Here is a 12622-nt window from a genome sequence, read left to right as displayed (position 1 = left end):
GTCCCTGGAATGGTGAAAATCAGCGCCACAAGAAAACTTTGGAATGCGTTGCCTCGAAAACTATCATTAAAAGAAACTGGATTTCTATGTGTATGCACAGAGCCGTGCCTTTTCTAGAATCTATTTTTTTCGTGCAACATTGCAAGATCACAAATTGACCGTGTTGGCATTTAGATATTTCCCAAAACTTACCGTGTAAGTTTTATAGGTCAGAAGAGGAAAAAAACACTGGTAATTTGAGCAAGGTATGTGCACCTTTTTGAAATTCAGGAATGGTACAGTTCATACAGATATCAGATCTTTCTTACTAAATATTTTAAATTAAAGCCATGCATATTATGCAGTTAAAAATGACTACTTATTTTACATATTAGATAAGCCAAAATTTGAGAATAGAAAGTACAGACCGCATCTATGAAAGCCAGATTTTTCAGCGATTAATAATTACCATTGCTGAATATAATTTCATGTCTAAAGATTTCAATACAACTACATTTAGTCTGTGTATGTGCAGGATCTGGCAAAATCTTCTTCTTACCTGATGACTGACACTCAACAACTTTTCCAGTGGTGACATCATACCATTCAATTGTACACCGGTCACAGTTGTTAACCCTGCACAATGCATTGGGGTGTCCCAAGCACACCTCACCCAGGCAAAGGTCAACAGGGCAGGTCACTTGTAGCTGCCACAGTGGACACTCACAGTAGTGACGAATTTCAAAACAAAACCTGGGTAAGAGAAACACAGCAATTTACTTTTATCAATTGAAAGTTATAATTTTCAACAAAAAATGCCCCTAACAAAATGACAGCTCCACCATGCCAAAAAAGGACAGTAGAGGTACATGTATAATCAGGCAGCATTGTAAATACCGGGTATTAAGACACTGCTTATTTAACCCTTTGAGCGCCGAAGTCAATTTTTGTCGCCTCTATAAAATATACCCCACTCAATTTTTTTCTGGTTTTTGCTAAAATTTTGATAGAAAACTGTAGCCAATGAAATATGATGTCCCTTTGGTCCAAAAGTATAAAAAAATAGCAGAAAAATTATAACAGTTGGGAAAATGTTACACTAAAATTTTGGTGGGAAAAATTACAGTACTCAAAGGGCTAATAGACCACTGATCAAAAATATGAAGTTTCTTGTCTGGACCTTTACTTTCCCCTTTCACCATCATGGTTTGGCCCAAAAACACAGCCATCAATGGATATTGTTGAATTGTTTACAGGGAATGGGGAGAATAGGTTAATTCCCTGATTCAACAAGTACATGCTCATTAGCATATTATCTCACCTTTCATCTGGTGTGATTGGAAGCCACAAGTTCTCATCTGTCACTGAAGTAAGCCGAGGGGTATAAGTTGTTGAAATGGTATGCTCCCGTGTCCAGGATCCTTCTGCGAGACGAATCAACTGCGCTTGATTGTTCCTGGTCAGCCAGTTCTTGGTCAGCCACCATTCTGGCAGAGGGGTGATCGGCTGACAGATCCTGTCGATGTTCACCAGCTGCTCGTCTGTGGCATTGAGAAGTTCTGTGAACACGCTGTGAAAGTACAGCAGGTAGTAGGAACCATTGTACAAATAATTGCAGTGGTATTGGTCGTAGCCCTCGGCTGTAAATCCAAATGCGTCACGACCTTCGCGATCAAAACCAAACTTGTTCAGTCCGTACGATTGTACCCTGAGGAATCAAAGTGCTCATTTTCTTCAAATCCAGGCAGGTATGATCCATCTCTGGTAAAACCAAATGGCGTTACTCCATCTTTGTCAAAACCATAGCGGTCGTAACCAGATATGTCGTAGCCATGCACGTCAAAGCCATCACGGTTCAGATGATCTGTGTTGAATCCGTAAATATCATATCCACTGTCATCAAACCCATTTCTTCTGTACCCATCCTTGTTGTAACCATCAACGTTGTAGATGCCTCGGGTATCCGGCATCCCATACCTGTCCAGACCAGCAACATCGTAACCATCACGATCGTATCCTTCAGAGTCATAACCATGGTGAACGTATCGTCCCTGATCAGAGGGAACACTTTTACCAGTTGTATTGCAGATAACTCCTTCAGTTGGAAAGATGTAAACTACACAGACCTGATCCTGGTTTTCCAGAACTTCATCAGGAGTGGCCTGCCAGGGTGACATGGGAATATGACGGAATGGTACCGGATACCTGGACACACCATCCGGATTCCTCTGCTGCCAGATATCCCAGATCATATCCATGAAGGCAAAGTGGGAGAGGAAGAGTGGATCATATGGACTGTATGGAGTTGCCATATGCCCTCCTACCCATAACTGGAATAATCCTGAGGCTGCCTCAAGTTGTACTCGGAATTGTTCATACGATGGTTCGTTAATAATGAACTGGAAGTTGACAGCATCCGGCAGCTGGATATTATGGTTGAAATTTCTTCTGAGACACGGACCCCACGTTTGTGGCCAATGCTCCTTGAAGGGATGATGGAGAACACAGTCAGTGTCAGGTTCACCATCACCGCCGAAATAATTTGCCTGCCAAGCGACAGACGAGTCCATGTCTCCAGCATCGATTGCCCAATCAAAGTACGGAATAAAAATGCCGCAGTCAATTTTCTGTAGTTCCATTTCTACAGCACGCAAGAAGTACCTATGCCATGGCAGGAATGATTCCGTCCCATATGCTTGTGGAATACTGTCTGCATGTAAGTTCACAAAATAGTCCCATATGGATGGATTTCCTGTGTGCAGGTGAAGTGACTTTATAGCGTTCTGGTAACGCTTCATTTCGTCGGCCGTCAGATCACGAATCTCGCGTCTCTGCGTGATACCATCGCATGCACACTGCACTGATCCCGACATAGTACACGAACACTGCTGGCAGCCGTATTCAAACGACTCTCCTATGCGATACGTTTGCCCATTGAAGTCACAGCCACATATATCTCCACACTGGACATCCTCGCACGATTTACCGAGACTGAATTTCAAGACCTCGCGGCTGTTCCCCGCTGTTTCTTCCATCGCCTGACAGTCCATCATGGACATAACTCGACACTCGTAAACATAACCAACATTTAATCCCAGGTAATCCCTTCCTTCGTTGTTAATTCCATTGCAGTCAAAGCCAGCACGGTTGTACCCATCCTGATCAAAACCAAACCTATCATAGGTCGTAATACCATCATACTCCCCAATCCTGTTATAGCCTGTCAGATTAAACCCTGTGAGGCAGTGATAGCCAAGTCTGTCATAACCTTGCCTGTCACATCCGTTACTGTCAAAGCCTGATTCATCAAAGTCTGAGAAGTTCACTAAGTCACCGTTTAATGCCTGTGCTGTAGCTTCATCCAATCCAAGCTCATTCAAACCATCAATGTTATAACCATATCTGAAAGTTGAATGCAAATCGATAAAAAAATTCATTTTTGTGACAATATGTGTTATTGTGACATGTTTCAATATCAGAAATATAGGGACTATAATCCAGGCTGGACAGTTGCCCCTATATTACGTTTACTTTTTTGAGTAGCACACACAAACACGTTGTGTAGATAACGTAGTGGATAAAAGGAACCAAGTCTTTTCACAATATTACGGGTAGACAAAATCAAATCCAATGTATGAAGACTGATGACAATCATTTTTTTTATGAGACGCACAGATAAACAGTGGGTGGAATGAATGGATGCAGTCACTCAGACATTTTGACAGATAGAACTGAAACTTATCTACAATATTATCTGCATAGATTGTACCGGTATGTGCTACATAAAAAAGTAAATACTAGTGTAACATATAGGCAACTGTCCAGCTTGGATGATTGTCCTTGTAATGTGCTTGAAATTGTTTTTTCCCCACAGGAGAGTTACACTGATCATTCTGTTTACTTGGCAGATAATGGGCATATTGGTAATTTATTTCTTTGATGACATGAGACAGCAAAGACTGCATCATCAAATAATGACACTTTACAGTCAGGTTTGTTTCAGAACATTATTCCACCTCTATATTCTCTGATACTCAATTCATGTTTTAACTCCAATATTTTCTGCCTCAAATGAAAATAAAATATCACATATGAGGGAAGATTGGCAGATATAAACCTTAGGATATGAACTACAAAGTTTGCATTGGGAGTCCTTAGCAACTAATATGTGGTCTGTCCCTACCGGTAGTCCTGAAGACTTCAATGCAAAAGTCTGTCTGCATTCACAACTCTTGCCAATTTCACAATATGAACTTTCTATACAGTTTGCAAATTGCAATAAATGATTCAGTGTTTTGGATAAGGTTAGAAAGATACGTAAATAATTCTTGAGTTGAAGTGACATTTCTGTTATTTCCTAATAGGACTACCAGTACATTGACATACAAGGACAAAGTCACCCATTTTTTCATGAATTTTGTTTGATGCAAGATACTACTTACCGGGGTATATTGTTTGACAAGTTGAAAGATACTGAATGAATGGTGACTATGCATACCGGTATATTCAACCCCGGATTTGGACACAATACATAAAACCAATGCGAGAAATGAATAAATGGTCATCATGGTTTCATTTGTCTAAATCCAGGGTCAAATATATGCATGGTCACCCATTCATTCAGTATCTTTCAACATGTCAAATAATATAAATAGTGTCTCGTATCAAACAAATTCATGAAAAATGGCCGACTTTGTCTCTATAACGGGGGACGCAAGCAACATGACTGGGCAGCCCAGTAAAAATTTACTAAGGTACAAGCCTGAAAAGAAAACTGCAACATAGACAAAGAGTAACCTTGAAGTACATGTTCCTTTGGTCATCTACTGGTATAAACTGTGAACGTTACTCATCAGCCACTCATCTGCATGATTTCTCCAAAAAATCTCATGACTGATGCGCAAACTTACTTGTCATAACCGTTCTTATCATAGCCAATTGCATCATCTGGGTTGCTTGGAGTTCTCCAGCAACAAGCTCCAGTAATACAGCTGCGTTGGCATTCTCTATAGGAGGTGAACCTGTTGGCGTTGCCGTCGCAACCACTGTACACAAACTGTTCACACTCCATGGCGGCCATGTTGAAATACCACAGCACTCTTTCCCTGCCACAATTCCGTGTTCCACTGTCCAGGGGAAGCATGCACAAATCAAACTGCTCCTTTTCGCATAATTTTCCTGGGAAAGGAGATAAATATTGATGATAAGTATCTTGATTTTATCCTCTGCAATCTAGGAATACCGACTGATAGAAAGGAAGAAGTCTAGGTTTGTGATCAGCCAAATGACAAGTCAACATTTTGTAAGGGGCACATTCCTATTTCTTCATCATGAAAGGCACCAACAGACAAGCAGATTACCCCTTTGAGTGCTGTAATTTTTATCACCGCCAAAATTTTAGTTCAAGACTTTACCAATTTTTATGAACTTTTTGTGATTTTTTGACAGTTTTGCACTGAATGGATATCACTTCGTATTGACTACAGTTTTTGATCAAAACTTTCAAAAAATAAATCTGAAAAAAATTGTCTGGGTTACAACTTATGAAGGTGACAAAAATTGACTGTGGCGCTCCAAGGGTTAATTAAAACCACAAGCGAAATTGGGTCCACTGATTCCTGAGCTACATGTACCGGTACTACATACGGGTATGCCTTAAAGGTAGAATGCGCCTACATGTATGGGACAGATATTTAAACTCTCAATTTTTTACAATTTTTTCTGATCTACAACTTGTGGGGATTCATTTTTAAAGTTCTCGCAATAAGAAAAATTTACACTGTGTTAGTCTTGAAAATCACAGTTAACATTTTGAATTTCAAACATTGGTAAATAGGTATTATAAATTGTTTCTCTAGTACCCAACTTTGTACACTGACCCTGATTTCTATTCTAGATCTTATAAGACTAAGAGAATGGTTGAAAGTTTTATTGAACAAAGTTTGAGCAAATGTTTAATTTTTACTTTTGAGGAGCATAATACCTTAATAATGAATCGAGCTCTGTAGACCCAATCAATGCAATTGTTCAATCGTTAGGGTCTTAAACTCCATAGTTACGTTTAAATTACCTCTTGCATACTGGTAATTACAATCTTTAGCCTTTTGACAAACATATTTTTCTGTCTATAAAGTGTTACACTTTAAAATAAAAGTTAGTAAAATTATTACAATCTAACCTCAGACTTAAATTATCATCATTTAAACCCTTTCACCACTGTGGTTTGGCCAAATCCCATTGTTATCAATGGTGAAAGTGGACCTGTTTACAGGGAATTGGGGGTGAACAGGTTAAGGTCTGATCAGATGGTCCTGTCTCATTTCACCGACGTTAACTTCAGGAAAGCTACATCATACAGAACCTTGATGAGAGTTTTTTGGTATATGATAATATTTACTGTATATGCATGTAGCAAAATTTGTTGCAATGTGTGACTAAAGGATAATCACATTAACTTGCCTGTATAGGGTGGGACACAATGACATCTGAACAGGTCTGGTTCATTTGGCCAGATAGATTCCGCGATGCAAGTACCTCCATTATGACAAGGATTGCTGGCACATGGATCTGAAAAAAAATTTCCCATCACATCAGCAATGCAAAAGTCTTATGGAGAATATTGTAAAAACTCATGCAATGAGTACCATATTTCAGAAATAATTTGTACACACCTAGCTATGCCATGTCACCTAAAAGAACTGCATACCAAGTTTCAACCAAATGTGGCCTGTACAATGTAGTTAGCCATTTTCAAGATTTTTTTTTCATCCCTCATTTGCATATTTTTGACACAGACGTATTCATTTCAAAGAATTCACCAATCCGACCCCTGGGTGCACTTGTACACCAAATACTTAGATGGTAGGTAATGTGGTTTTTGAGTTTTTGATGTGAACGGACATACATGCATACATACAGACAGACAGACATGCAAATGGGACTGACTTAATATATCAGCTCTCTTGATGTATATACATATACCAAATATGAGCTAAAAGAGGTGTTGGACAGTTCTCAAAACGAGCGATGTGCTGGTAATTACCTAGCTGTCTTGCAAAAAGAACTGTTCCACTATAACTGAGCAGTTACAACTCACCTGGGGGCATAGTACAGTCTACTTCTTTATCATTGGACACCCATTTAGCTTTGCATTCATGGCAGAAATCTATAAAACAAGTTGCACCTGGGAAGGCAGGACAATCCGCATTTTCACATGGATTTTCAGGGCATTCCACAAGAGTTTCCTCACACACGCAGTAATCCAAGATCTTCTCCACCTCAAAACAGAATCTCTGTGATGCAGACTGATCCGGATACTGCGTCACCTCCCGGACAACAGAAACAGGAACACCTTTCGGATTAAGAATCCAGACTTGTTCATACCATGACACCGGCAAGGGCTGGAGTTCTACACAGGTTCTCGGAATGGTCATAAGAAAGTTCTTGTTCTGTTTGTACAAAATTTCCTGAACTCTATATGCAGTTTTTGTGATGTGAGGACCGTTGAATGAGTAGCTGCAGTATTCTTCATCATGGAACTCCATATTGAATCCATAGCGATCAAATCCAGCTGGGTTTAAGCCCTGTCTATCCAGACAGTAATAATTGTACCCATTAACGCTGTAGAAACCATGGGTGTCCAAGTACTGATGAATATCATAGCCACTCCTGTCAAATCCTCTCCTGTCGTAGCCTTGACGATTGTAACCATAGCGATCAAATCCTGCCCTATCATAGCCTTGTATGTCAAAACCATCTCTGTTATAACCTGGAAAAATAAACATAACACAAAATCAGAAGAATTAATGTTGTAGTTTTTGAAGAAAAAAGTAACTATGAATTATTATTCTCATAAATAATTTATTTCAAATTTGTTCACATTATGAACTGAATCATTTGATTTGCAATAAAATGTAATTCCCTTTTTAAAACAGCCAATTTTAAAATAATTTGGATTTGAATAATTTTGGATGAACGAGAAATTGCTTTACAGACGAAAAGCAACATGACAACTTCGGTAAATTCAGATATGACAGGGTATAAACATTTGATCCCTCTCCAACAATGATAGCAAATGTCTTTTACGTTTCACTCTCCACCTGTTTGGTCCAAGTGTTCTGAATTCTACCGTACTGTATCATGGGTTTACTACACTGTTCAATACGCCATGACAAGAAAGGAAATGTAATATCAGAGCTCACCATCTTGACTATAGCCATGTCTATTGTAGCCCAGTCTGTCATAGCCCACTCTATTGTAGCCATACTCATCATAGCCATCAAATGAAAACACATCCCTGTTGTCAAGCTGTCCTCTTACATCATAGCCTTTGAAATCATAACCAAATCTGAAAATAATGAAAATAATGAATGAAAAACAAATTAACAACCAATGAACTAATTAATAAACAAACAAAATTATTTCCAGATCAAGTTGGTCAAAACGCTAGTATTACATGTACTTGACCAGTATTTTTAGTGCTGTATTGAAAAGACCAGCATATAGGGACTATGGATATGACAATTAGTTTAACATACAGAAGAGTTTAGAATGCAACAGCTGAAACTTTTGATAATATTTAACAATCATGTATTGTACAAAATCAAACTTTGAAAGTCATAAAGTACGAAGCAAAGACGTGTGCATTATGGAGTGAAAAGTTTGTTTGAGCCTATTATGGGCCTGGAAGGGGTACATTATTGCTATTATTTTATAGTTTAGGCAAGGATAGTAAATTTGCAGATACAAAAAACATCTCAAGCCACAATTGTGCAATACTGGGGTGATGACAACACAAGAGTTCAATACTGGGGTGATGACATCACAATAGTGCAATACTGGGATGGTGACATCACAATAGTACAATACTTGGGTGGTGACATCACAAGAATTCAATACTGGGGTGATGACATAAAAGTAGTACAATACTGGGGTGATGACATCACAATAGTACAATACTGGGGTGATGACATCACAATAGTACAATACTGGGGTGGTGACATCACAATAGTACAACTCTAGGGTGATGACATCACAAGAGTTCAATACTGGGGTGGTGACATCACAATAGTACAGTATCGGGGTGATGACATCACAATAGTACAGTACTGGGGTGATGACATCACAAGAGTTCAATACTGGGGGTGTGACATCACAATAGTACAATACTGGGGTGATGACATCACAATAGTACAGTACTGGGTAATGACATCACAATAGTACAGTACTGGGGTGATGACATCACAAGAGTTCAATACTGGGGTGATGACATCACAATAGTACAATACTGGGGTGGTGACATCACAATAGTACAACTCTAGGGTGATGACATCACAATAAAGTACAATAGTAGGGTGATGACATCACAATAGTACAATACTAAGGTGATGACATCATAACAAAGTACAATACTAGGGTGATGACATCACGATAGTACAATACCGGTACTAGTGTGATGATGTCACAAAATTCACAGGCATGACAAAGCTATACTATAATTTCCTTTATTCTTTTGCAATATTCTTGCAAAAATAATGCACTGTGCACATTTAAGCAATGTATTGTTGACAAAAGAACTTGTTGTTCAGTTCTAAAATACATTTGTCAACAATATCAGTGGACAATGCACACCTACAGCCTGTGTTGATAACATACACATTTGGGCATTTCAGCATGATTTTTAAGTACAATAAGAAAGTATTTGTGAACAAATGAACAAAATACTGAACACTGAGCTCTATGCAAAGTAAATGATGGTATGATAGATGTCCTTACCTGTCGTAGCCTTGCCTGTTAAAACCTTGCATATTGAAACCCTGTGGATCAAAACCTTCATCATCAAGGACGAATGCAGTGTCATTACAAGGATCTCCAAAACTAGGCAGAGTATAGGAAACACACAGGTGTTGCTCAGAATTGAATGTATCCTCTGGGCGAATGTTGAATGGTACCATCGGAATAGATTTCATGAAGTCCGGAAAGTTGTCAGTGTTTCCGTTTTTATTTTGCCACCTCCAGTAGAGCATGTCAATGTATGAATGAACCGCGAAAAACAGCGGGTCGTAGGTACTGCCTGATGATGACATGTCTCCCCCAACAAACTCATGGAAGTATGAAACGTACGTCTGCAAACAGCGACTCATCTCATTGAAGTCATTACTGCTGAGAGCGACGTAGAAGTCAACCATTGACGGAAGCTGCACAGTTGGATTCAAATCACGCTGAAGGCATGGCTGCCAAGGCTGATTTGCATCCTGGAAGGGCAAGTCGGGTACACAGCGACCTTGACCATCTCCTCCAAAATAATTTGCCTGCCATATGAGAGCATTAGACATGTTACCGACATCCATTGTGAAATCAAAATAAGGTAGCGTAACGTCACAGTCAATTTCCTGAAGCTGTTGTTCTACGCGTCGTAGGAACACTCTGTGCCACGGCAGGTACATAGGACCATTTGCATGCATCACATGACGAATGTACAAATTGCGTAACTCCAACCACAGGTTTCCATGTTTACTGCTCTGCAGTTTCTGAACAGCTGACTGGAAACGTTCTATTTCTGACCTTGTCATGTCACGAATTTCTTTCCTCATTGTAACAGTATCACATCTGAAATCAATTCAGATTTTCACACATTAAATATTGCCACAGGTGCAAATACAGATCCTTTTTAAATGCAGATATTACCAATAACTTTGGTATAATTTCTACAAATTGTTATGAGGATAACATAGTGCTCTTAATATTAAGATGTATATTTGGATGATTTTAAAGCAGTCAAAAAATCACTTAACAGGGGTATTTCATTGGAAAGACTACCGCAATCAATAATTTTCAGCACTACTTTGACGGCATCCACCATCTACTGGATTTATCAACAAAGTAGATACTCATATCTTGTTACATCAGGTTGATACATAGGGTATACTATTTATTAAATTAAGCAGCTACTATATGAACACAAGTACATATACACTACTGATAGACATCTTACCAGGAATCTTAACCCTTTGAGTGTTGTAATTTTCCCTCAAGAATTTTTGTGCATCAGTTTCCCTGTGTTTATGAATTTTTCTATAATTGTTTTGATAATTTTGGACCAAATTGACATAAAGTGTTTTTGGCTACAGTTGTTGATCAAAATTTTTACGGAAAATCTGAATAAAATTGTCAGGAGTGCTGAAAAAAATTGTCTGCAATATATTTTATGCAGGCATCAAAAATTGACTTTGGAACTCAAAGGGTCAAAAGGTTAAGTCCTTGCCTCCTTCAATGCTAGTGCCATAATGAATTATGATATACATGTACCATGAATATCTGAAAATTCTGGTGAGACACTATATGTGTTTGCAGTATGTTTGGTATAGCAATTTTACTACATTATGATAGTCAACTGGTCAATAGCTGTATGATTTGATGCTATGGCTGCCACTTTAATTAACTTACCTACACTGTACATTACCATTTGATTGGCATGTACATTCCTGACAATTTGTTCTGAATGTGTCTCCAGGTTTGTAGATTTGACTTCCAAAGATACATCCGGATGGTAATCCACATACTCCGTTCTTGCATCCCTGTCCTGGATGGAATGACACAACCTCCTGCCTCTTATCCGTGGTTCCTGTGATTTCAGCCAAGTCCTTGCATGCATGGATGCTATGTATCTGTGAAGGTCGAAAAACATGAAAAAGTGATAGTGAACAATTTACAATCACACTGTGCATTCTCCGTACAATTAGACCTTAAAAAATACAGTTTCTAGAGTTTTTGTAATTTGTCAGTGAGTACAGCAAATTTAATTTATGTTTCAATATCACTTATGTTTATAAATATTAGCCATACCTGACCTACTTTGGGGAGCTCCTTGACTCTAACTACAAATTTGCACTTTCTACTTAACCCAAACCACTACTTTCTGTAATGGGTCTCACTTGCAAAAAAGGCAAGGATTCGTTCAAATTTTGGTGACGCAAGGGACAAACAAGCTCACAACAGCTACCGGTACTGTAAGATGGCTAAGGGCTACAATACCAACAGTTTAGGCTGATAGCTAAAATTGTGATGGAATTGTGTGTTACACTGGCAAGACTAAACATCAAATCCTCTACCATACAGTATCAGGTGTGAAGACCAGTTTCAACATAATTCACAGTACTGCAGTCTAGTTTGTGAGTCCTTAACACATTTTTTACCAGACAAATGCCTTTGTGTTCACTGGTCTATCAGATCATTGGACTCACAAATTTACCACTGAGAGCTAATTACAATGTATCTGGTGGCCTGGGTTGTTGACCACTGAATTATTCTACTTCTCATGGGGCACCAGATTGAAGACAAGAATACTAACAGGACATTGCTGGTTGCACTTCTTTCATAGAAAGTTTGAAGAAATTTCTCATTAACACTGCTGTATAAAGATAGCAGAAATGAGCCATTACCTCACATTTGAACCCAGGTTCTAGTACTGTGAATGCTAAGAAAGTAAGGCCAGGATTGGTTCTGATGTAGGTGCGGTGACAACATGCACCAATCAAACACTGTTCCTCACAGTCTCGTTTTGATTCAAAGTTATTTGTGTTCCCTCCACATCCTGAAAAAAGATCAGCAAATCAATCAATCAATCAATCAATCAACCAATCAA

At 38.8% G+C, this 12622-nt stretch overlaps 2 protein-coding genes across 2 annotated transcripts in view; both read right to left on the bottom strand.

Annotated features, from left to right (window-relative positions):
* LOC139149025 (kielin/chordin-like protein) overlaps window positions 1-1580 on the bottom strand; it is a 60364-nt gene extending 58784 nt beyond the window's left edge. The window contains exons 1-3 of the mRNA XM_070720522.1: window positions 1562-1580; window positions 1301-1520; window positions 539-732 (exon numbers count right to left, since the gene is read on the bottom strand). Of these exons, the coding sequence (XP_070576623.1) occupies window positions 539-732; window positions 1301-1520; window positions 1562-1580 (433 nt within the window). The remainder of the gene's footprint in view (window positions 1-538; window positions 733-1300; window positions 1521-1561) is intronic.
* Window positions 1-12622, bottom strand: part of LOC139114892 (uncharacterized) — a 46500-nt gene that overhangs the window by 551 nt on the left and 33327 nt on the right. Inside the window, exons 8-16 of the mRNA XM_070676825.1 lie at window positions 12420-12571; window positions 11425-11645; window positions 9754-10587; window positions 8181-8326; window positions 7076-7747; window positions 6439-6546; window positions 4890-5157; window positions 1301-3381; window positions 539-732 (exon numbers count right to left, since the gene is read on the bottom strand). Of these exons, the coding sequence (XP_070532926.1) occupies window positions 1668-3381; window positions 4890-5157; window positions 6439-6546; window positions 7076-7747; window positions 8181-8326; window positions 9754-10587; window positions 11425-11645; window positions 12420-12571 (4115 nt within the window). The 3' untranslated portion in view covers window positions 539-732; window positions 1301-1667. The remainder of the gene's footprint in view (window positions 1-538; window positions 733-1300; window positions 3382-4889; window positions 5158-6438; window positions 6547-7075; window positions 7748-8180; window positions 8327-9753; window positions 10588-11424; window positions 11646-12419; window positions 12572-12622) is intronic.

This window comes from Ptychodera flava, chromosome 2, assembly GCF_041260155.1.
Source record: "Ptychodera flava strain L36383 chromosome 2, AS_Pfla_20210202, whole genome shotgun sequence".
Lineage (NCBI taxonomy): Eukaryota > Metazoa > Hemichordata > Enteropneusta > Ptychoderidae > Ptychodera > Ptychodera flava.
This window is presented reverse-complemented; position numbering and strand designations above follow the sequence as displayed.